Below are 25,084 nucleotides of genomic sequence, written 5' to 3'. Positions count from 1 at the left end.
TGAAATATCCCGGATAAATTTAGCTTTTTAAAACAAGCTTTTCTCTAATGCTTTTCTCAAGCATAAAATAGTTGTTTTCATTCTACTTTCTCTTATGAGATTGGAATTTCTCATCCAAGGTCTACACCTGGCTTGGCTACAAAACATCAAGGGAAAACATTCAACTCATTGTTTCACTTAACTGTTTGTGAGGACTGGGAATGGCTAACTGGTGCCACAATGGATGGACTAGAAGCAACTTTATCCACTCTGGTGGGACCGATCAGATTTTTATCAAGGTGGGTCAAGACAACAGTGGGCAGAAGACAACTATGGATCTGCCATTAGCTCCCTGGATGATTGACAAGGACTTCCGACACCCAGCTGATTTACTAGTAGCAACTAAAGGACAGTCCCCCTGCCCTGGCTCAAATTATACTGCTGAAATGAAGAAGGCTGTTGATAGATTTTGGTGTGGAAGGGCTGTGAGCTCCATTTAGATCTGGTGCTAAAATAAATTCTTTGGCTCAGAATTCTTTAATTCTAAGTGTATATCCTTTGCAGCAGGTTCCAGTTGGTGGATCACAGGGTCTACTAAAAAACCCCACCCAAGTATTTCCTGAGGTCTGCCCAACCCAGATTATGGGCTTATCTGCAATTACCTTTCCTCCGCTCTTTCCAGGCACAGTCCACTGCTTAAAGCTCTGTGTCTGAGCACATCCCCTCTTTTGCAAAAAACCAAAAGGAAACCCTGACCTATAAAAACTCAATAAAAGTGAATGTCAATCCACAGAAAGCCCAAATTGATGTTTGCTCCAATTGAGCACTAAAGAGCAGGTTTTTATGGAGAAAGCTTGGGGCAAAACAAAAACAGAGACTCAGACACAGAGCTTTTAAGCACAGACCTGTGCCTGGAAAGAGGAGGGCAAAAGATAAGTATTATCCACAAAGCATAGAATCAAATAGGATGGTATTTATGTGGGTCTGGACCAAAACATCTGAACTCACAAAGCAGAACTATAAAATTTAAGAAGGTTAAAGCCTGTTCAGGGGGGGAAATGACATAAATTCATGCCTATAAAAAAATCAACACAACCAGGAGCTAAAACTCTGACTTACCTAGAAATGGAAAATGCTATTGAATGAAAAGACAATGCTTTTTTAGGCATCAGAATTCTAAAGAATAAAGCTAGCCATAATATTAATTCCAGAGTCTATATTAGGTCAACCAAAATGCCATAAAATAGTGGGCAAGCTTTTGAATTCCCCAAAACACTTCATCAGTTTTTAAAAAAAAAATGTGTGGAAGAGGGGAGAAAAGTCAGCTGTTGTTCGTCAAGCCATACATGTCTCAATTTGGCACATTTCAAGAGGCAGAGTGGGAGGAGCTAGCAGACATTCAAATAAGGCACTTTAAGTTTCAGATGTTTCAGGTTTCATGTTGCCCAGTGGCCTCCTGGGAAGAAGAAATACATAATGGCTGCGCCCCCATCTCTGTAAATATAACAGCCAGCTGTCACTGATCCAAAGTTACTAAAATGTTTTCTGACCGGCGTTTGTTCTTTTGAGACAGAGATAAAAATAGGCCTCTGTGCTATCATAGCAGCTGGACTGCAAAATGTGAGGCACCACCCAAACTGCTGCTGAGAAGGGATGACAGCACACCTTGTCAGATCACAGTTTCAGGTAGAGATCACACGACTCAGGTGGTGTTCTTAGCCAGCTGAAAGCGTTTCAGTTACATTACAAATTGGAATAAATGGATGCAACGAAGGAGGTCTGTGACTTTTACATGTTAACGCGTACCAGGAAGGATTTCTGGGGTACCTGGTAGTTTGTTAAGAGGGCTGGGAATTGTAGCCCTGCGAGGGGTCTCCTAAGAATTCTCAGGACCCTTAACAAACTACAGTTCCCAGGGTTCTTTAAGGGTAGTCCTGACTGTTAAAGTGGCACAAGAGTGCTTAGATGAAGGACTGCATGTGAAATCATAGAAAGCCATTCAACTACCTGTTCCTATGACCTTGGTGGTTTTCCATTAAGATATTACTTGGGTACAGACAACACAGCTACACACTATAAGCAAGAGTAACACACAAAACTGCCAATATTGTATCTCTACCACAGGGGTTATGTTTTAAAAAATTAAGATGATAGCAAGTTTGCTGTGTTGGTTATTCCTTTTCTTCTTTCATCTTGATTTGCTTTCATTCCACTGAAGAAAAACATTTTCCCAAGCACTGAGATATATTTTTATAGTCTCCTCGGCCATTTCCCCCTTTTTGATCATTCCTGAGTTTTGTTATTTATAACAGCAACGCATTCTTGGAAAGCAAAAGTGAGGCTGAGCTAGGAAATCACAAAGCACATGAAACTGAATCTTTCGCTTCACCTTCTGCTTAACCTTTTAGCTGCGGTTCTCATAAGCATCTGGGATATAAACAAAACCTTGGGATGGGTTCTCATGTTACTATTTTCAAGAGCCGTCTCTCTTTTCCCTGAGCTAGCCTGGGTGATCATATCTCAGCTTCATAAACTGAGATAAGAATGAGCCTTTTCCCAGGACACATAGCCTCTTCTCCTGCTTAAATGTGAGCCGCGATAAAGACCTCCACTAGTGTAACTGGTGCATTGCTTCACAATGTTTGCAGCACAATCAAGGTTTACACAGAATAAAGTTGAATAGATGTCAAGAACAATTCTTTCCAGGTGAATATGCATAAACGTATAGGCAAGATTCAGACCCTCCAAATGTCCCTATTTTCCAGGATGTCCCTGATTTAAAGAATCTGTCTAGGTTTCTGATTTGATCCCTGAATGTCCCACTTTTCCTTAGGATGTCCCTATTTTCATCAGAGAAATGTTGGGTGGTATGGAGTTATCTAACCCTCGAGCCATCTGAAGGCAATCCTGTATAGGGAAGGTTTTTATATATATATTTAATGTTTTATTATGTTTTTGTATATGTTGGAAGCTGCCCAGAGTCCTGGGGCAACCCAATAAGATAAAATTATCTTTATGGAATGGGATGTCCCTATTTTCATCGGAGAAATGTCAGAGGGTATGCAGATTTCTGGGTTGTGGCTGGTGGTGGCCCAGAAATATTTGGCTAGCTGAAGTGGAGACCAAATAGCGCTCCCTTCCCCCTGCTTTAAAAAGTCTTCCTGCATCACAGGGACACTGCCTTTCCTGATTTCATCTATTTGCTCCTTCCGCACCCCAGGGTTGTCTGAAGCAGGTCCTTTTACCTTCATTTCCTCCCACCTGATTCCGACATTCCCAGGGTCTTTGGTAAAGGCTTGTCCCTGGTTGTTTACTAGGAACTCAGCTCCTGAGTCTGGACCTGCTGCCACTAACTCATGACCTTGCAGGGGAAACTGCCGAAAAAGGAAGACTTATATCAGTCATAGGCTGAGTGCGTTCGAGCTGTTCAGCAAAACATACACGCAAGGACCGGAAAAGATTTGCCACAGTAGTTCATGCATTGGTTACTTCAAGACTGGATTACTACAATGTGCCTCACACATGCACACTTGACCACTTTGATCAGCAGAATTGGCATTGCTGCAGGCGCTAAATAATAACCATTCCCCGACCTGGCCACAGTGATCCATGCGACGGTCACCTCCAGGCTTGACTACTGTAATTCGCTCTACGTGGGGCTGCCCGTGAAGCTGTCCCAGAAACTCCAGCGGGTGCAGAATGCTGCAGCGAGGCTCCTCACGGGATCTCTGCCATGGGAGCATATTCACCCAGCTTTTCCAGCTGCACTGGCTATCGGTGGAGTACAGGGTCAGATTTAAGGTGCTGGTTTTAACCTTTAAAGCCCTTCATGGCCTAGGACCCTCGTACCTACGGGACCGCCTCTCCCGGTATGCCCTACCTCAAAGTCCATAAATAGCAACACCCTAGTGGTCCCGTGCCCTAAGGAAGTTAGATTGGCTTCAACCAGAGCCAGGGCCTTTTCAACACTGGCTCCGGCGTGGTGGAACGCTCTGCCTCATGAGACCAGGGCCCTGCACGATCTGATTTCTTTCCGCAGTGCCTGTAAGACAGAGTTGTTCCACCTGGCCTTTGGCTTGGAGCCAATTTGATTCCCTCCCCCTCCTTCATTTCTTTTTCCTTTCTCCTCCTGCGATGAGGCTGCATTTTAATGTTTCAATATTTTAATGTTGTATTTTAATCTTGTTTTTAAGTTGTATTCATTCAACTTGTTTTTATTATTGCTTGTTAGCCGCCCTGAGCCCAGCCTTGGCTGGGGAGGGCGGGGTATAAATAAAAATTATTATTATTATTATTATTATTATTATCTGTAAGAACCCATTTGTTTGGTGTGGCAGCACCTGTCCTTTGGAACTCCCTGCCAATTGAGATCAAGAGCCACCTTCGCTGCCCTCTTTTTGGTGCCTGCTAAAACTTATTCCCGCTTAGAGAAGCCTGCCCAGATGCTTAGGAAAGTGAGGTAATGTTAAACTGCTTTAGTAATTCAACTCATGTATGTTTTAAAGCAGGGCTGAGAATTTTTCTTGATTTTATTGTTTTGTCTTTTTGTAAACTGCTTTGAGGTTTGTTTGTTTTTACAATCAAGTGGTGTATAAATTGTAAGGCAAAAAAAAGAGGGCACCTATTGTCCCTCATGCAATCCTAGGCTGGATCTAGACACATTAAATAAGCGTTTCAGTTAAACACGTTGTAAACTCGTACAGGGAAAGGAATCCTGTAGGGAAAGACGGGACTCATCAGCGCCATCTGGTGACACGGTGTTATATTGCATATACAACACATATAAAACACTTTCTTTAGCAGTCTAGTCGAGTCCCTAGCCATGCCTACTCAAAAATAAGTCCAACTGAATTCAGTGGGACTTATCCCAAGGTACACGTGTGTATAGAATAGCAGTCTCCAACATATTTACCATGGGGAAAGTATCATTAGATTCAGTAGATCTTGCTTCAGAGTCGACATGGCTAGGACTGCATTACTAAGGAACTGAAGAAAAGGGGATTTTATTATTAAGAAGAAGCAGCAGAAGGTGCTATAAATAGGAAATTATAGCCAGTCTTATGAAAGCCCTAACTATCCAGCTGTGTTTATTTGTTCCTGAATGATACCATCAAGCATATTATCATGCCAGCAAAGTTTTTGTTACACTATTTAGGAGCTGAGACATAAAATAAATAAATATTACCCATAGATCCATTTCCAATCATCTGCTTTGTAGGTCTATTTCATTCTACCTTATCTTATTTTTAAAATCTACAGCCATGCCAGATTGGGCAAATATAATCCTAATTTGAAAAAATCTTGCAAAGTCATGTTGGGTCCTTTGGCTAGAATCTCTGGTCATTTTGTAAAAAATCGGGACCAGCTCTTGGCTTCCTTCATGAATGTTTAATAGGCCAATAAACAGGAAGCTGTATTCCTGTCACATACACAAATTGATTCAGATGCAAAATAATTGGGTTTCTGGCAGATACATCTGGCCTCAAGGTATCAGGAATGCATTAGATCTGTGTTGTTTTCCTGCAGAAAATAAAGGAAACGGCACTTGTCTCCATCCAAGAGAGACCAAAACATATTTTTACTTTGCTAAAAGAAACACATTGGGTAACGAAGCTCACAAAACATTAGACTGGCTTCATTAGAGACATTATTAATGGCTGGCAGCACATTTCCACCCATCCACCTCTTTCCAACACAATTTTCCAACACAATTTTAGAAGTTACTGGTTTATCATTAGCTAAATGACCTTAATGGCTGCTGGCTACTGGCTGCTAGCATTTGTTACCCTGGTAATCATAGGTAAAGGTAGAGGAACCCCTGACCATTAGGTCCAGTCGTGGCCGACTCTGGGGTTGCGGCGCTCATCTCGCTTTATTGGCCGAGGGAGCCGGCGTACAGCTTCCGGGTCATGTGGCCAGCATGACTAAGCCGCTTCTGGTGAACCAGAGCAGCGCACGGAAATTCTGTTTCCCTTCCCGCCAGAGCAGTACCTATTTATCTACTTGCACTTTGATGTGTTTTCGAACTGCTAGGTTGGCAGGAGCTGGGACTGAGCAACGGGAGCTCACCCTGTTGCAGGGATTCGAACCGCTGACCTTCTGATCGGCAAGCCCTAGGCTCTGTGGTTTAACCCACAGCACTACCCGCGTCCCTCTGGTAATCATAGCTGAATACTTACTAGGGTGACAGGTGTGGAAGGTGGGCATCACTGAGGATAGCCTTGTTGACTCCCTCTCTCCTTAACTCCTTCAACACTGAGTTGAAGGACACTGGGTCATTTGCCCAACTTCTCCAGCCCAGTGTCGGCACCTGGCACCTTCTTCTTCCCTTCTTCTGCTGCATCCACAAGGCCACTTTTAAATTGGCATCTTAGGACACATTGTCAGATGGAAGATGGAGCCAGTTTGTTTTCTCCTCCTCTGGAGGGTAAGACTTAAACCAACGGCTTCAAGTTACAAGACAGGAGATTCCAACCAAACATCAGGAAGAGCTTTCTGACCGTAAGAGTTGTTCGACAGTGGAACGGTCTCCCTTGGGAGGTGGTGGACTTCTCCTTCCTTGGAGGTTTTTAAGCAGAGGTTGGATGGCCATCTGCCATGGATGCTTTAGCTGAGATTCCTGCATTGCAGCGGGTTGGACTAAATGACCCTTAGGGTCCCTTCCAGCTCTACAGTTCTGTGACTGTATGCCACCCAGAGGAAACCATTCAGACTGTACACCTGCATGATGCCACCTGTCTTAAAGGTAAAGGGACCCCTGACCATTAAGTCCAGTTGTGACCGACTCTGGGGTTGCAGCATTCATCTCGCTTTATTGGCCGAGGGAGCCGGCGTACAGCTTCCGGGTCACGTGGCCAGCATGACTAAGCCACTTCTGGCAAACCAGAGCAGCACACGGAAACACCATTTACCTTCCTGCTGGAGTGGTACCTATTTATCTACTTGCACTTTGACGTGCTTTCGAACTGCTAGGTTGGCAGAAGCAGGGACCGAGCAAAGGGAGCTCACCCCGTCGCGGGGATTCGAACCGCCGACCTTCTGATCAGCAAGTCCTAGGCTCTGTGGTTTAACCCACAGCGCCACCCAACACCCACTGTTTATTCACCGCCGTCCTATATTTTTGTAGAAGGATAGCCTGCTGAAATGCACTGGGCATGAATAAAAACTGCAATACTCTGCAGCCTCTTTGAGATGGTTTATCCTTTGTTATCTTCCCCCGCCGAGATGCTTCTTGCTTTTCCTGTGTGTGTGTGGTTTCGTGCACGAACGAGCCTCTCTGAATAACCAAGGCACAGGAAATTCTGCTAATGTTCCATATGAAAATTATAACAGGAGCTCGAATTACCTTGGCATACTAATGAGATAGCCGATTAGTTACCACTATGCATGCCCTCCAACATTTCTCCGATGAAAACAGGAAAAGCAGGACATTCTGGGATCAAATCAGAAACTGGGACGGCTTCTGCAAATCTGGGACTGTCCCTGGAATATAGGGACACTTGGTGGGTTCTCATTATGCACATCAAACACAAACCTTGCCTGCCTGCCTGCCTGTGGGCTAAAGTTAGCCACCAGCTTCGTTATGGTTTTTCAAGTCAAAGCCTGGAATAGAATACCTGTCTTCATCAAGGCATCTGTTTCATCAATCTTTCAGGCATGTACTTATTCTCTGGTCTCTTGTGTGTGCAGCTTGCATGCATTTTTAATCAACTTTGAATAATTACTTTATATGCAAGTCAATGGTTGAGGGGTCGGCTGGCGGGGAAGGGGGAGAGGAATTCGGATTGGTTTCTCCCCCACCTCATTCTTCCTTGTTCCTGATCTACATGGTAGAAATAAAAGTCTCAGATATCCCCTTGAAAGCTTTCATTATCCAAGTGCATATGAAAGTGCATGAAATATAGAGGGCCTTCAATAAAAAGAGCACTTAATATCATCAGCCTGCGCCTTCATGTGCCATTTAGCACATTCACTGGACTTAGTGGGAAAACTGGGGCAATGTGAAAATGACAGTCATTTGAATCATCTTCTCAAGATGTCAGGCTGGTTGCAAACTCAGAAGGATAGATAGGGGAGAAATTTGATTCAGTGTTCATTCAAAGGCAAACTTCGCAGTTTCCAAAACAATATGAGAAATGAAACCCAGCGATCTGTCGACATTTTTGCTTCTCCAGATTTGCAGCGGCAGTACTCCAGCCGAGTAATGTGTACAAAATGCATAAATTAGAGTGAAAACGTGCATAAAAATGCATTGTATTGGGGAAATTTGCTTTGCAGTAATGCATACATTGGGCAGAATTGCATACAAAAATGTGCCTCTTAGGAGAAAGTGATCTGGATACTATCCTTCTCTTGATGCAGCCTAGAATAGCATTAGCTTTTTTTGCTGCTGCTGCTGCTGCTGCTGCTGCTGCTGCATCACACTGTTGACTCATGTTAAGCTTGTGGTCTACTAAGACCCCTGGATCCTTTTCACATGTACTGCTAGTCAGCTCATGGGGCTTACTATCCCAGGTGCCAAAATACCTTCATCAGTACTGGGGTGGAGAAATTAAATTTTAACGCAAGCCTACCTAATTCACACTTCTCAATATAATATGAAAATATATATACAAAAATCCATATGCAGGGGAAAGCACTTATAAAAATAAGCAAAATCACATACAGAAATTTATATATTAGGGGAAATGCTCCGTAAAATGCAGGTGGATTTTCACGAGGACTTTTTTAAAAAATCACAAACTGATGTATGAATTGAATTGGAAAAATGTGAAATGGAAATGGACGGATTTCTCCATCCAATGACCACGCGTGTGTGTGTGCATGTGCGTGTGCACATGCAAACGCGCGCCATTTGTTGCTCTGTAAATGAAGAGGCTGGGCCTGCTCATGGTAGCTTTGAATCATTCATATTCTTTACAGCATGCTAGAAGTTCTGACAGCATAACAACCAAGCGACAGTATACACTTTAGGAATTGACTGTGAAATCAAACAGAAGGCCGGGGTGGCGGGTGGGAGGAACCAATGAATGCCCCTACAACAGAATGGAATTGGCTAGAAATTGCATCCTTCCTACCTGCTTATCATACTCCAGAATGAAAGAGCAGAGGCGGGCATACACATTTCAATTACAGGGTATTATTGACCGCTGGGGTTAGTGTTGTTCCCATTGATCTAAGTGATGTTAATAACAGTCTGTCTCGCTATCAGAACAGAGGAGGAGGCACAGACCTGAACCAGCAACGAGTCTGCGGCTATAAACGCCAGGAGGGACTGGTTAGAAAAGATGGGTTTTATTGGTGCTTTCAGTAATTCGTTTTATTTGTTTTGTTAATCAATTATTTCCCATAAAACACCCTGAAACGATTTAATGAAAACATCAACAATGAAAATATAAATGAAAGCAATTTAAAGTCCAATATGGAAACAGATTGTGTGTGTGTGTGTGTGTGTGTGTGTGTGTGTGGGCTTGTTTGAAAAGGAAGGTCTTTAATAGATACCAAAAAGATAATAGAATTGGAGAGTTGGAAGGAGCCCTGAGGATCATCTATATCCAACCCCCTGCAGTACAAGAATATGCAGTTGTCCCATACAGGAATCAAACCTGCAATCTTGGCATTATCAGCACCACACTCTACCCAACTGAGCTCTCCAGGCTGATGGAATTCACTCTTTCCTGATATCTAACAGGAGGACCTCCAAAGGGTAGGTGTTGCTACACTAAAGGCCTGATTCCTGCATCATATGGAAAGGACCTCCTGACCATAAGATGGTCTGCGCAGGAGGCTCCCACCTGCAGTGCTCAGTGTTCAGTTAAGTATTTAAGTGGTGAGATGAGCTGTTGGGTATCCTGGTCCCAAGCTGTATAGAAGGTCGGCGTTTCAAATCCCCGCAACGGGGTGAGCTCCCGTTGCTCCGTCCCTGCTCCTGCCAACCTAGCAGTTTGCGCTGCTCTGGTTCGGCAGAAGCAGCTTAGTCATGCTGGCCACATGACCCGGAAGCTGTATGCCAGCTCCCTCGGCCGATAAAGCAAGATGAGCACCGCAACCCCAGAGTCAGTCACGACTGGACCTAATGGGCAGGGGTCCCTTTACCTTTACCGACACCTGGAGCACATTTCCAAGTTAGCATTTCATTGGAATTGTACATTGTTGTAGTAAACAGCCCTGCTGTTGGGCAGAGTGGGGTAGCTGCCTCAAGTAGCCAGCACTGGGTGTCAGTGGCTGTTAACTTGCTCTTCCACCCATCCTGGACTGCAGTGCACTTCTTTGGATTCTGGCAGCCTCCAGCATTCCCTCTACCAAACCTAATTCTAGACAAGGGAGAAAGCCAACCCTGTGGTTTTATTTACCTGAATGGTGGTAACACTGTTACCAAACTCCTGCCTGTTTACATGCTGTCCGAATCCAAGCCGTGCTTCCCTGTACCTCTCCCTTTAGACATGTAAAGGTAAAGGTAAAGGGACCCCTGAGCTTTAGGTCCAGTTGCGGACAACTCTGGGGTTGCGGCGCTCATCTCGCTTTACTGGCCAAGGGAGCCAGCGTACAGCTTCCGTGTCATGTGGCCAGCATGACTAAGCCGCTTCTGGCGAACCAGAGCAGCGCATGGAAACACTGTTTACCTTTCCACCTATTTATCTACTTGCACTTGACATGCTTTCAAACTGCTAGGTTGGGAGGAGCTGGGACTGAACAACAGGAGTTCCCCCCGCCGCGGGGATTCGAACCACTGACCTTCTGATCGGCAAGTCCTAGGTTCTGTGGTTTAACCCACAGCGCCACCCTTGTCCTAAAAACCCGCTACTAAACATGTCGCATGACCCTTATGGCTTAGCACATAGGTGAGGCACATCTTTTGGGCTAGGCAAATCATGGAAACAACTTCTAATTTGATTTGAAGAGGCTTGTTTAGGGTTCAAGGCGTGGTGGGGGGAGGGTTGGAACTTGAGTCCAGCAGCATCTGGAGAGCCACATATTCCCCAGCCATGGCCTAGGAAAGGGTTTCTCAAACTTGGGTCTCCAGCTGTTTTGGGACTGGACTACAATTCCCACCATCCCTGACCGCTGGTCCTGCTAGCTAAGGATGATGGGAGTAGTAGTCGAAAAACAGCTGGAGACCCAAGTTTGGGAAACCCTGGCCTAGTAGATGAGCAGTTGATGCTTACCACTGCCAGGAAGGGCAGGGCAAGCAAGAATAATGGTACCATGCCAATTCCACAAAGGCTAGACTGATTTAGCACCCCAAGCCTCTTCCTGTGGATTTAGAGAGAAAGAAAGAGGTATACATATCTTGCCTCCTTCCCTAATAGAGAAGGGACTCTTTGGACAAAGAGAGGAACTCTTAAAGGGACAAACCTTTAAGGGCTTGGATATCCCTTCACAAGATCTCAACCATTTTCTTGTTTTGACGCCAGCTTATAACGGATTACTTTTCCTTCAGCCACATATCCTTATGGTTATATGCATTTCCTGTGTCTCTGTCCAGGGGTTTGCTATGCCGAGTTTGGCGTGCGAGTTCCAAAGACCACTGGCTCCGCCTACACTTACAGCTACGTCACGGTGGGAGAGTTTGTGGCCTTTTTCATCGGATGGAACCTAATCCTGGAGTATCTGATCGGCACAGCAGCAGGCGCCAGTGCTCTAAGCAGCATGTTTGACTCCCTGGCCAATCACACCATCAGTCGCTGGATGATTGACACCGTTGGGACTTTGAATGGGCTGGGTAAGGATTATCCCGGATTGTGACTCTTGTCTTTGCCTGATCATGTAAATTAGGCTCCAAGAGGCCATGGGATTCTGAATGGAAACTACAGCATACCAAGATGGTTTGAAATTGAAATATTGTGTGCATTGATTCAACATTTCCTGTCCCCAAGCTTAGGAAAATGTGCATCTAAGTTTAAAAAGCTTTCCAGCTGCCACAGAAAAACTTAGTGGCAACTCACTTAGAAGGTTTGGTCCTTCCCAGAGTCCCAGCAAGGCCAGGCCATATTCGAGAGCAGCTGTCACACACTACAGCTAAAATACATCTGGTCCTGGGTCCAACAAGGGAATGGTGAGTGACTGGGTAGCAGGGTCAGGACCCTGGGGGACCTTACTCACCCTAGGGCCCTTGACCAACTGCTGCCATTGGACTTGATATAAGCAGAGCAGGGACCACCATACTGAAACCCACCTTTCGGACATTTCCAACACTTGTGTTTAAGGCGCTTTTTAAATTTCAGCACTATTGTGCATTTGCTTTTTAAGAGCATTAAAATGTAAACGAAAGAAAACTAGATTTAAAAAAAAACACCATGGAGATAAATGCAGGGTCATAAAGATGGTTTCCTTTCAAGAGATGGAATCAAAAAAATTATTTGCACTAAAAAAAACACCCCACCCTTATCTTTTAAGCACTATGAAATGTTTTGTTCCATTTTCATTAAATATATACTGTATGCCAAAAAAAAATGCTGATTAACACCGAAAGGTAATAGTGAAGATGCACAGAGGTGTCCATGTGTGACAATGTGCTCAGCTGCCCAATATGCCATAAGAAATAGAACAGGTGGTGCTCAAGTTTCCTACAGTTCTGGAGACGGTTCTGCTCTTCCATTGTTTGGGGAACAAGTCAGACTTTCTGTGCTCTGAAAAGAAAACAGAAAAGAACTGCAGAGAAGACACAGGAACAAAACCATTTGATGGCAATGCCATGCCTATGTTCCTATGAGAAAGAGTTAACATAGCATGTCTGCTGTGCCGTGAATACTAAGTGCAGAAGGATTTCTTAAACCGACACAATCCCCCAGAAGATCGTTTATTTGCCTTTCCTTTGTTTCTGCTATATTTCCAAAGTTCCATATATACCGATGTTTTCTTCTCATAGGTAAAGGAGAAGAATCTTACCCAGATTTGCTGGCTTTGCTCATTGCTGTCATTGTAACGATCATTGTCGCTTTGGGAGTGAAGAACTCTGTGGGATTTAACAACGTCCTCAACGTGATTAACTTGGTGGTGTGGCTCTTCATCATGATTGCTGGACTCTTCTATGTCAATGGAGAATATTGGGCCGAAGGGCAGTTCCTGCCATTTGGATGGTCGGGGGTGAGTGATTTAGATAAAGAATTCGGCCATTATCAGCCTAAAAGCCTGGCAACCAAAGGATAAGTGTTAAAGGCATCATATTACATGGATGTCCATTTTTATTATTGGCAAGGAGAAATCCACAGCAGGCACCCCTTTCATATAAGGATCCTGGGTTGTATCCAATGCTGTACGAGTGGCTTAAGCAATGGGATTTCTCTCCCCTCCCCTCTCCCCATGCCTCCCTTCTGGAGTAGATATTCAGGTCTGGAGGGGACTGCAGAAGAGAAGTGGTGGGAGTTCTGCTGAGGAAATCTCCTGCAGTGGTAGATCTGCAGCACAGGATACAACTTCCTCTCGTCTACTTGGCCTGATTCCTCATGTCATCTCAATAATGACTACGATACTCAACAATAACGTACCTAATAGGTCTCCTTATCTTGTGGGACTGCAAATTCCATCATCCTTGGCCCCGTGACTGGGACTGATGGGACCTGAAGTCTAAGCACATGTTGAAGCTCACAGCTTCCCTAAAAAGAAGTAAAAATACAAGCATCAAGAAAGGAGGGGTGGGAAGTCAAGAAGAAATTTATGTTGATTTTTGGTTGTGTGTATGACAATAAATGTTTTGGAATATATTTGGAGATTTAATAAAAATGATATATATCATAAGATGCCCACAGTTCCCCCACCTCTGCTGGACCAAACCATGATGTAAATCTCCAATCTCCACTTCCAAGACAGATTTCTGGATGTCTTCCGTAAGATTTCCTTGAACCTCCATTGAACCTCTGTTGGTACCTTGAACCTAGATACCTAGCGTCCTGTTGTCACAATAGCCAACCAGATGCCTGTGAGAAGTTCACAAGCAGGGCATGAGTGTAACAGCCTTCTGCCCACCTGTGGTTTCAGAGGCAGAGGTCAAACATAGCCATTGTGGCTTATAGCCCATTGCTTAATCAACGTTCCTTTCTTTTACTAGTCTGTTTGAAATAAATACCACCCCCAAAGTATGTTCCAGGTTTTCATTCAAGTTCAAAACAAAACAAAACACCACTTCACTCTCCAGCTGGCAAAATTAAAGGTGGCTAAAACAGAATTGCTCAACCGAGTGAAATTAACAATGCATAAACACAATTATCGCGCTCTCTGGAGAGCTGATGACTTAAAGGCTAATTACAATTGATCCCATAAGCAGCGTATAATAAAACGCACAGCACCAACAGGCAGGTAAATGGTTTGCTGAGAACAAAAAATGACATGGGTGAAAAGCATGATGTCAGTGGGTGCAATCTAAAAGGAAGTATATATGCCTATGGCTACAATCTTGTGCACACTTTTCTGGGATTATGCCCTATTAATCGGACATGGTGGGACTGACATCCCTAAACATGGCCAGGATTGCACTGCATGGCTGTAATCTTATGCATGCTTGCTTGAGCATTAACACTACTAAACTCAGTGGGACTTATTTCTGATGCTTAGGACCAGGCTATGCACACCATTATAAGCAATGGGATGACAAACCCCTTTGCTTTCAACTGTATCTAAATGGGCACCAGTGTATTAAAGTGGGTCTGAAATAAATAGTCTCCCCCAACCTGGTACCTTCTAACACAGCTAGCTGGGGCTCATGGGCATTGTAGTTCAAAACACCTGGAGGGCAGCAGATTGGGGAAGTCTGAAGTAGGCTAGGATGCACTGATATTTGCTTTGGTTGTTTCTCAGTACTGTGTAGCAATGGGCCTAAGTCATTTGCTTTATACGCACTTCCCAGTGCGGCCCAATTAGTGCTTGTCACACATGCGTCAGCTTAAAACTCAGCTGGGAATTCAAACAGATTTGGATTTCCTGCCTTGCAGAGGCAAATTCTTCTCCAAGGAGGAGCAGAGACTGCAGGTCTTCTGGCCTGGCCCCCAAGTTAGTGAGTTGGATTTATGCTGCTGGCCTCTTGAATGTCTGGCCCAGAAAATGCAACAGCAAAGAGGAGAGATGTGGTGGCTTTCAGTTTTAAAACTAACTTTGCTAGATTATTTTTAAAGAGATGGAAGGACTCTTCCACAGGGCCTAAAGTGAGATTTCCTGGTTCCTGGCCATTCTGGCTGATGGGAGTTGGAGTCTGGAGTGACACCAGTTAACCATCCCTGGCGTTTGGAGAAACTATGTTTCTTTCAAATGAGCATTTAATTTGTTGCATGCAAGGCCACCTGTCCCTGTGCTGTCCCAGTCTCTGCAACTTCTTCCCATTGTTCACCTTGTTTAGTCCAAGGGTAGCAAGCGTAATTCTCCCCAAATGTTTTTGGACTCCAGATCCCATGAGTCTGGACCATTGGCCACTGAGGCTAATGGGATTTGGAGTCCAACAGCATCTGGAATGCACTGCATTGGTTGCCCCTGGGCTAACCTATTCCCTCCTATTTTCTCTTTCTTTGCTACCTTCTTGAATTGCCAGTCAGGGCTCTGCCTACCTTGAGGCAGGATGAGGCAGCCACTTTGGGCAGCTGGTTTGGAGTGTCATGAAAGTAGGGCGGTCACATGCAAAAGAAGATGGGACAACTGCAGGTTGTCATTAGGAATGTAAGAAGGCATTGATAGTTCCAGATAAATGGATATGACTTGGAAGCCTCGATCAGTCTAACGTGAGTCTATTGGTCATGCAGGTGCTACAAGGTGCAGCCACCTGCTTCTACGCCTTCATTGGATTTGACATCATTGCCACCACTGGAGAAGAAGCAAAGAGTCCCAACACTTCCATCCCTTATGCCATCACTGCTTCACTTGTCACATGCCTGACCGCATATGTGTCCGTAAGTAAGCGCTCTGTACGATTCTGCGTTTTGCAGGAAGGTGTAACGTGGTGGCTGAGAATGTAAGGTGCAAGCTGAGGAATGTCTGAACTATGTGGCAATACAAAAGTGTTTGTTTGAGCTTAAAAGGGGGGGGGAGAAACCTTGGCAAACCATGCCTCCCCCTCCTCCATTCAACAGATCACCTGGGCCACCTGCTCTGCTTGCTTGCTCATTTGCCCAGCATCACTGTCACGCTGGAGTTGGCATGGCTGCACGAACCTTGGTGTGAAGACAACCTTTCATTTTTATCTGTATAGGAAGACAAGCTTCTGATCCAGGCTCATGGCTGCTTGTCCATGTGGACTGCAGAATTGGTCGTACCATTAGGGAGAGTGAGGCAGCTGCCTCTGCCAGTAGATGCTAGAGGACAGAGCTATCTGGGCCACACGGTCTGCCCTGTCCGCACACACTCCTGTGGCCCTCAGGTGCAGTGAGTACTGCTGCCCCATTGCCAGAGTCAAGGTAAAATTCACCTGCCGATCTGGTACATGGAATGCAGTGGGTGGGGGCATCTTTTCCTTCATCTCAAACAAGATGAACTTTAACAGGGAGAAATGTAAAGTATTGCACTTGGGCAAAAAAAAAAAGAGAAGCACAAATACAAGATGGGGGACACCTGGCTTGAGAGCAGTACATGTGAAAAGGATCTAGGAGTCTTGGTTGACCACAAACTTGACATGAGCCAACAGTGTGACGCGGCAGCTAAAAAAGCCAATGCAATTCTGGGCTGCATCAATAGGAGTATAGCATCTAGATCAAGGGAAGTAATAGTGCCACTGTATTCTGTTCTGGTCAGACCTCACCTGGAGTACTGTGTCCAGTTCTAGGCACCACAGTTCAAGAAGGACACTGACAAACTGGAACATGTCCAGAGGAGGGCAACCAAAATGGTCAAAGGCCTGGAAACGATGCCTTATGAGGAACGGCTAAGGGAGCTGGGCATGTTTAGCCTGGAGAAGAGGAGGTTAAGGGGTGATATGATAGCCATGTTCAAATATATAAAAGGATGTCATATAGAGGAGGGAGAAAGGTTGTTTTCTGCTGCTCCAGAGAAGCGGACACGGAGCAATGGATCCAAACTACAAGAAAGAAGATTCCACCTAAACATTAGGAAGAACTTCCTGACAGTAAGAGCTGTTCAACAGTGGAATTTGCTGCCAAGGAGTGTGGTGGAGTCTCCTACTTTGGAGGTCTTTAAGCAGAGGCTTGACAACCATATGTCAGGAGTGCTCTGATGGTGTTTCCTGCTTGGCAGGGGGTTGGACTCGATGGCCCTTGTGGTCTATTCCAACTCTATGATTCTATGATTCTATGATTCATCTCCAGCAACAAAATGTATTGGGCGAACCCTGCTGATGGGTTTGCGGTCGGTCATCTTTTCTGTGCCCATTCTTCATTCACATTCTCTCTCACTCTTACACACACACAATTTATGCACAATGTGCATACTACTCACACCCCCGGATCACATAGCACTCCCACGCATGCCAGCTACACACTCAGCCTAACAGTTAACTACTGTTGTCATAGTGCTGCTTCCTGGCTCCTCTGCAACCCCGCCATAAGAGCTCCCTCTATCCCTTTACAAACTTCTGAACTAATGGAATATTCATAAACATTCCATGAGATCTTAGCAGCTTCTTTCAATCAAATGAAGCTGGAGCTCCACATTTGCGAACGGAATGTACGATTGCTTCGGGTTTTGGTTTTCTTTTCATAATGTCCAGAAAAATAGGATGCTGCTTCTCTCTCTTGTACTGCTGGTGTGTGTGTGTGTGTGTGTGTGTGTGTGTGTGTGATTATATTGCTGTTTTATCTATTCTATTTTTATGATTGGATTTTTAAACTGGCCGGGGATCAATTGGTGAAGGGTGGTAGGAAACAAAAGGAGTGAGTTGCCCAGAGAACTACAATGGGGCACCCAAAACAAACAAATAAATAAACCCCGTGCCACTTCTAACCGTACATCACCTTCACTCTTCCCACTCAACAGGTGAGCATAATCTTGACTCTGATGGTGCCATACACCGACATTGATACCGAATCGCCCCTGATGGAGATGTTTGCAGCCCACCGATTCTACACTGCCAAGTTCATTGTTGCCATCGGGTCTGTGGCTGGGTTGACGGTGAGCTTGCTGGGCTCCCTCTTCCCTATGCCTCGGATCATTTATGCTATGGCTGGCGATGGGCTTCTCTTCAGGTAAGTCCCATGTCATCAGAGGCAGTTGGAGAAGGGGCCTTGGAAGACCTTGCCAGGGCTAGCCAGAAGTTGTTGGGCTCCATTAGCCATCAATCCTCCAGCCAGCATGGCCAATAGTCAGGGGTGGTAGGACTCCAACAGCAGCTTGAAGGCAGCACAGGGGCTGCCTCTGTTATACCAGGTGGTTCAGACTCCCATCAGCTAGTCAGCATGGACAGTAATTAATGATGGGGATTTTAGTCTACCTACACGCACTCTGTATGGCACATCCCTCGCATTTGGTCCAGAAGCTGCAGTTAGTGCAGAATGCTACAACACGATTGCTGACAGGAGTGAGGCCTTGTCAGCATACAACACCTGGCCTCAGAGATCTGCACTGGTTACCAGTTTGCTACCCGGCTGAGTTCAAGGTGTTACTAATAGCATATCATCCTCATTTAATGTGTATGCTGCCATTCCATAGTTAAAACCATGCTCAAGGTGGCTTAGGACATGAAAAGATTTACATAATTACAAGCAGAAATACAACACACCAAAAAGTAAACAACCATAACGGAACAATTTCCACATAAATTGTTATAAGATCTAAAAATGAAGATGAAAATAATAACAATAACATCAATAACTGCAGCCAAAAAAATAAACAACAACAACCCCGAAGCAATACCCCAGCCCAAGAATCTGTTCAGCAGCCTCAGCTTTTGTAGTTGGAGTCAGTCCGGGCCCCACCCTCCCAAGGCTGGTAGGAAAAGGCCAGCAAGGAAGGGGGCAGGTCTTCCAGGACTCACAGCCAAGATGGCATATAAAGCCCTTAACAACTTGGGACCAGTTTACCTATGAGATCACCTTACATTACATGTGCCCGCTCAACCGCTTTGATCGGCAGAATTTGTGCTACTACTACAGATGCCCGTATTTGTGAGATACTCCCTTCCTATTGAAATTGAGCCTTCACTGTACTCTTTTTGGCATCTGCTTTTTGGCAGTGTTTAGACAAGCTTAGAAAGTTGAGGTGATTTTCATCTGCTTTAGTATTTTAACTTTTGCATGTTTTGAAGTAGGGTTGTAGATTTTTCTGGATTTTCTTGTTTTATCTTTCCGTAAACCTTCCTTGAAGTTTCTTATTACCATCAAGCAGTATGTAAATTTTATGGAATAAATAAAATAAAATAAAATAAAGAAACAAACATATGGTGGGCCACGGGTTCTCTTCCTCTGTCCTAAAAGTCAATAATAGGGAGTATATGGTGCTTATGCTAATTTTAACTCTTTCACGTCTAGGTTCTTGTCCCATGTAAGTTCTTACACGGAGACTCCCGTAGTTGCCTGCATTGTCTCGGGGTTTCTCGCAGCCCTGCTCTCCTTGCTGGTAAGCCTGAGGGACCTAATAGAGATGATGTCCATCGGCACGTTGCTCGCCTACACTTTGGTCTCCGTGTGTGTCCTGCTTCTTCGGTACCAACCAGAAAGCGACATTGACGGCTTCGTCAAGTTCCTTTCTGAAGAGCACACTAAGAAGAAGGAAGGGATCATAGCAGACTGCGAGAAGGAAGTCTGCTCTCCGGTCAGCGAAGGGGAGGAGTTTGCAGGCCCGCCCACCAACACTTGTGGTGCTAAGAACCTGCCTTCCTTGGGCGACAACGAGATGCTCATTGGGAAATCGGACAAATCCGCTTACAACGTCAACCACCCCAACTATGGCACGGTCGACATGACTTCTGGAATAGAGGCAGATGAGTCTGAGAACATCTACCTCATCAAGCTAAAGAAACTCATAGGACCACGATACTACACGATGAGGATCCACCTGGGACTCCCCGGGAAAATGGATCGACCCACTGCGGCTACTGGCCAGACTGTCACCACTTGTGTGCTCTTGCTGTTTGTCCTAATGTTCATCTTCTGCTCTTTCATCATTTTTGGGGTGGACTACCTCTATGACCAAAGTTGGTGGGCAATTCTTCTGGTGGTCCTGATGGTCCTGCTGATCATTGTGTTGGTGTTCGTCATCCTTCAGCAGCCAGAAAACCCCAAAAAGCTCCCTTATATGGCTCCTTGCCTGCCTTTTGTCCCAGCCTTTGCTATGCTTGTGAACATCTATCTCATGCTGAAACTTTCAAGGATCACCTGGATCCGGTTTGCTGTCTGGTGTTTTGTGGGTAAGTTCTAAACGTGGGGTGTGAAGGTTTGGGGAGAGTGCATGTGTCAGGGTCAGATGCAGGTCAGCACAAAGAAGCAGAGACAGTTGTCAGTCAAGTTAACACTTTATTCAAGGAAATGGCATACAACTCAACAACAATTCCCAGTAGGTCTTGCCCCTATAGAGCAGTTGCCAGGACTGAAGGTCCCTGCCTTCCACTCCTTCTAAGACACCTCCTCTCCTGGATGTTTCCCAAGCAGTCTCAAACTGTGTCTGCCCACCTTTGACCTCTGTTCCACTCTTCTCATTATCCTTCTCATTCTTGGAGACAGGGATGGGGAGCGGAGCTTGCCAGAGCAGGAGATGGAGACTCCCTGGATTCTTCAGCAGTCTCTTGACCTCTGCTTCAGCCTCAGAGTCTGAACTGCTCCCTGTCACAGGTTCCTCCAGCTCATAAAACCCTGTTGTCCCTTCACCATGCAACTCCTCCCCCCAATCTTCTCCCTCTGACCACCACCAATTCTCAGGCTCTGAACCTTCCTCCTCTGCAATTTCACTCAGAGGTCCCCTGGCTGGCACCTCCTACTACTCCTTGTCATCCAGCCAATCCCTGGCAATATGGGATAATTCCACTGAAGAGACCACCCAGAGTATGTCAGAGTGCTCAATTTCAACCAACCTTCAGTGGTTTGGAGAATGGAAACCTCTTCTTAGAGCAGATGTGGGAAAATGGTGGCCCTCCAGATGTTGCTGGACATCAGCTCTCATCACCCCTGACCACAGACTGTGGTGGTTGCAGTGGATGAGAGATGGAGTCCACCAACTTCTAGGGGGTCACAGGTTTCCCACCCCTGTCTTAAAAGAAGCATCCCCCATTTGGCTTTACAAAAGTTCTACCTATGAAGTATTGATTGGTGAGTTATGGCATGACAGCACAAGGCACTACTGTATAATATCAGCATGGACCCAGTGAATGGCTTGAAGCATCTGTGACTACACCTAACTAAACCTTCATTTGGATGGGTCACCACTGGGAGTCCCATTTAACAGCAGAATAGAATAACTACATAAAAAGAAATTCAGTAGCTCTTAAACCCTTCCCTTGTGAAGTTTCTCATGCTAACATATCAATAGTCAGTGGGGTGCCATCTAGATGTTGTTGGACTGCAACTCCCATCAGCCCCAGTCCCATCAGCCAATGGTCAAGGATGATGGGAGTTGTAGTCCAGCAATGCCACGTTGGCAACCTCTGTTGTTCAACAGAAGAATCTTTGATACAGCAGAGCCTTCCACCAGCTGAATATGAAGGGATATGATTTGTCATTTTCCACTTCCTCTGCATCCCCCTTACCCACATGCCCCCCAAAACCTTCTCCAAAGGACTGGGGGACCCTTTGGAACTGTGAAGAAGGTGGCATGGGAGACTGCAGAGGGAAAGGGGAAATGGAGGAAACGCCTCTCTTCCCTTTCCACGCCTGGAAAGAAGTTCCCTTTCTATCAACATGAGGCACAACATGGGATACAACTCCTATATTTGCATGTGACTCTCATCTCTTGCCCTGCTCCTTATCCTCAACTTGTTTTCCTCCTTCTCAGCCTCTGCTAGTCTGCCATTGAAATGAGAGGAAGCAAAGGCCACAGAAGAACATAATCAAGAGATCTTTTTCTTTGTGTTTATCCTCCTTTTCTTCATTTTTTAAAAAATTAGCAATGTGGTTTGTTTTGTTACTAAATCCTGCTTCGATATTGTGCCAATGAAAACCTACAGGTGAAAAACAAAAATATAGCACAGCAGGTTGTGTAATTATTTTACATGTTTCCTTTTCTGCCCTGGGGGTTTGGCTTTGCAACTGAAACATCTAGTAAATAAAATGTATTTTCAGAAAAAGAGCTCAGCAAAAGGGGAAGGAATGGCACAATCAAGATAGTTTTGGAACTATCCCACAGAGTATATAGCCCATATGGGGAATTATAGATAATAAACCACTCGACTTCTGCAGCAGTGTTTATAGATTCATTAGGGCTTGGAACCGTTTCATGTTGGATTGCCTACAAGGCAACCCTAATTCAGACTACAGTACAATATTTTTACCAGCCAAACTCTCCCCTCTCCTGCAGGGTTGCTGATTTATTTTGGCTATGGCATATGGAACAGCACACTGGAGATCACGGCTCGGGAAGAGGCGCTGCATCAGAGCACATACCAGCGCTACGATGTTGATGTCGACCCCTTCTCCGTCGACGATGGCTTGGCCTACGCCGAGAACGACAACTACCAGGACTGGGATCCTGCCGACGACAAAGGTTTCTCTTACCAGCATATGTCAGAAGCAAAGGAAAACAGTCGGACAAGTAGCAAATCAAAGAGCAAAGGCAAACACAAACAGAACTCGGATGCACTGATTTCAAATGACGAGTTAGACTACTCGCCCGAGTAGATGAAATGGAAACACGACAGTTCCACTCTTTGTCACCAAGCTAAACCTTGGGCTAAAATTCAGTGGCTTCTTTCGGCTCTCATTTCAAACCCATCTTTCCCTGTAAAGTTTCTGTTTCCAGAAGTCATATCACTCACTCACTCACTCAGACACCTTTCTGTTCTTCAGGATGGTTCTGTCAAGTGCTCATCCTGAATCAACAGAAGATCACATCAAGGAAAACATCATGTTTCTGATCTCACCACCACCATTCACAGGCCTCTTTCACTGAATGTTGCTTCCGATAGGCTAGTTGAGCCTGTTGAGGTTTTTTCTGGGCCTAGGAAACCCATTGCATAAGACACTTCCTGCTGCAGCAATAGTATGGTTTCAATGGAACCCACACTCAGTGAAGTGGGTATCTGATAAGGAAATGCAGTAAGATTCCCTTGGCAGGGGACATGTCTATGACCGCTTTGCTTTCCAGTGGAGAAGGATGGGAAACATGTTACCCTCTGGATGTTGTTGGAATTTCATTATCCATGACCGCTGGCCATGCGGACTGGGGTTGAGAAGGAAGCTGAGTCCTACAATATCTGAAGGGCCACAGATTCCCCATCCCTGCCAAAGAAAATACTCAATTGCAGTCATACTAAGGACCGTTAAGTTATTTGGCAAAGAGCAAGTCAGTTTTTCATTTTGTGAATGCAAACATTGACTAGATGGGTAGGTTTATTCAGGCAGGAGCCATAGTTTTTTCCCTGAGGATATTCCAGAGATAAAAAGAGCTCCAGTGATCAGGCTGTGCAGACCAGCACCCCCATTTTCACCTATATAAAACTACTTCACCTTTTCACTTAGCAAAATATTCTTGCACTTTGGCACACTTGTGCTTCACTTCCCACATCACCTTCTCCATTCGTTTTGTCTCAGTTGTTTCCTGGTGAACTATGGTATGACACAACATGATTCAACCACAATTTAATATATTGACCAGTTGGAATTTGCATCTTGGTGAGTTCTTTTTGGATATTTTGTTTGATCCATTTAGCCATTTTATCTAGTAAGAATGGAGACTTTGGTTGTCAGATTTCTGTGATTTGGTTTATCTGAACCGGAATAATTTAGCAAGCAGGACCCGTACAGTGACAGTGTGGTTCAATTTGATTTCAGTACCATGACCCTAAAAGCTAATATTCATGACTCGCAGAATCATGTGGCACAACCAAGAATGGTACCATGCAATTCTGCAGAACATGTAGTTCAACACTAACTTCAAACATCTGCATTAGGAATAGATGGGAGGCTAAACCTAGAATGTGACTAAAATCCTAATGTTATATCCATGGGCTACTTCAGATGGACTGAAACACAGCTCAGACCAGTATCAGAACTTCTTGGATTTAGGTCATCTATAACCATGGTACAAACAAATCAATACTCATGTAAGATCACTCCACTCCACTCAGTATCTAACTTTGAATATTGTAGAATGGTTGCCTTGGAACTCCCAACTTTTCATATTTGATACACTAAAAGCTGATTCCTGCTTTATGTGCAGTACCAACCACAGGTTCCCAAGGCAGCATCAGTTCCCAATGAGGCAACAGTCCAATTCTCACTTACCTTTAAAACCCAAATAAATAAATAAATCTATTGTGATAAATTAAAATTTAAACATTACATTATTTGATACTACAAAAACAGACTTCTGTCCCATTTATTATGTCCACAGTTATTATTCCAATAAAGAATACAACTTAACTACTTGTCTGCAATATTGATGATCTGTTTTGTCCCAAATCTTTGATACTTTCCATCATTTTTCCCATTATAGCTAGGTCCAAACATTTTAACACCAATTCCCAAATGGAGGGAGACTGGTGTTTTTTCCAATATCAAGCCTATATTATTTTAGCATCAATCAATGATTTTTAGATCTCAGGAATACCAAGTCAAGTTACATTGAAAAGGACCAATGAAGGGTTTAAGCCCCAGTTTGCAATATTATGCCCCAAAAATGTCTCCAATAACTTTTGACATGTTGACATTCCTGCCACATATAAAGGAAACTCGTTGTATTTCCTACACTTAAATCTAGCTGTTGAGAATATTGAGCTTGAGTTAAGTACCAATGGCGTTTACGTTGGTGTTGCATCTTCTTCACTAACTTTATTGAGTGACAAATGTTTCCATTTCCATTTCCCTTCAGAGATACAGATTCCCTGATTCCTGTCGCAGTAAACCATGAATTTGTGCCTCCTTTAACATGGCATAAAAAACATTGCAGCGATCCTTCTAAGTTCCCATGAGTTAATAAGTTTTTCTCCATTTGTGAGTTTCCTTAATTCATATGGTGAGTGAGACCCATTAATACAACAGGGCTTATTTCCAAACAATCTTGCGCAGGATGTGGCTTCGGATGTCACATC

General features: G+C 44.6%; 1 protein-coding gene across 1 annotated transcript in view; it reads left to right on the top strand.

The window, feature by feature from the left end:
• SLC7A14 (solute carrier family 7 member 14) overlaps positions 1-24,416 on the top strand; it is a 56,457-nt gene extending 32,041 nt beyond the window's left edge. Inside the window, exons 3-8 of the mRNA XM_083504089.1 lie at positions 11,465-11,701; positions 12,848-13,065; positions 15,705-15,851; positions 17,887-18,095; positions 19,377-20,254; positions 22,354-24,416. Coding sequence (XP_083360215.1) covers positions 11,465-11,701; positions 12,848-13,065; positions 15,705-15,851; positions 17,887-18,095; positions 19,377-20,254; positions 22,354-22,673 — 2,009 coding nt within the window. The 3' untranslated portion in view covers positions 22,674-24,416. The remainder of the gene's footprint in view (positions 1-11,464; positions 11,702-12,847; positions 13,066-15,704; positions 15,852-17,886; positions 18,096-19,376; positions 20,255-22,353) is intronic.
• The last annotated feature ends 668 nt before the right edge of the window (positions 24,417-25,084 follow it).

This window comes from Podarcis liolepis, assembly GCF_965112155.1.
Source record: "Podarcis liolepis genome assembly, chromosome: 5".
NCBI lineage: Eukaryota > Metazoa > Chordata > Lepidosauria > Squamata > Lacertidae > Podarcis > Podarcis liolepis.
This window is presented reverse-complemented; position numbering and strand designations above follow the sequence as displayed.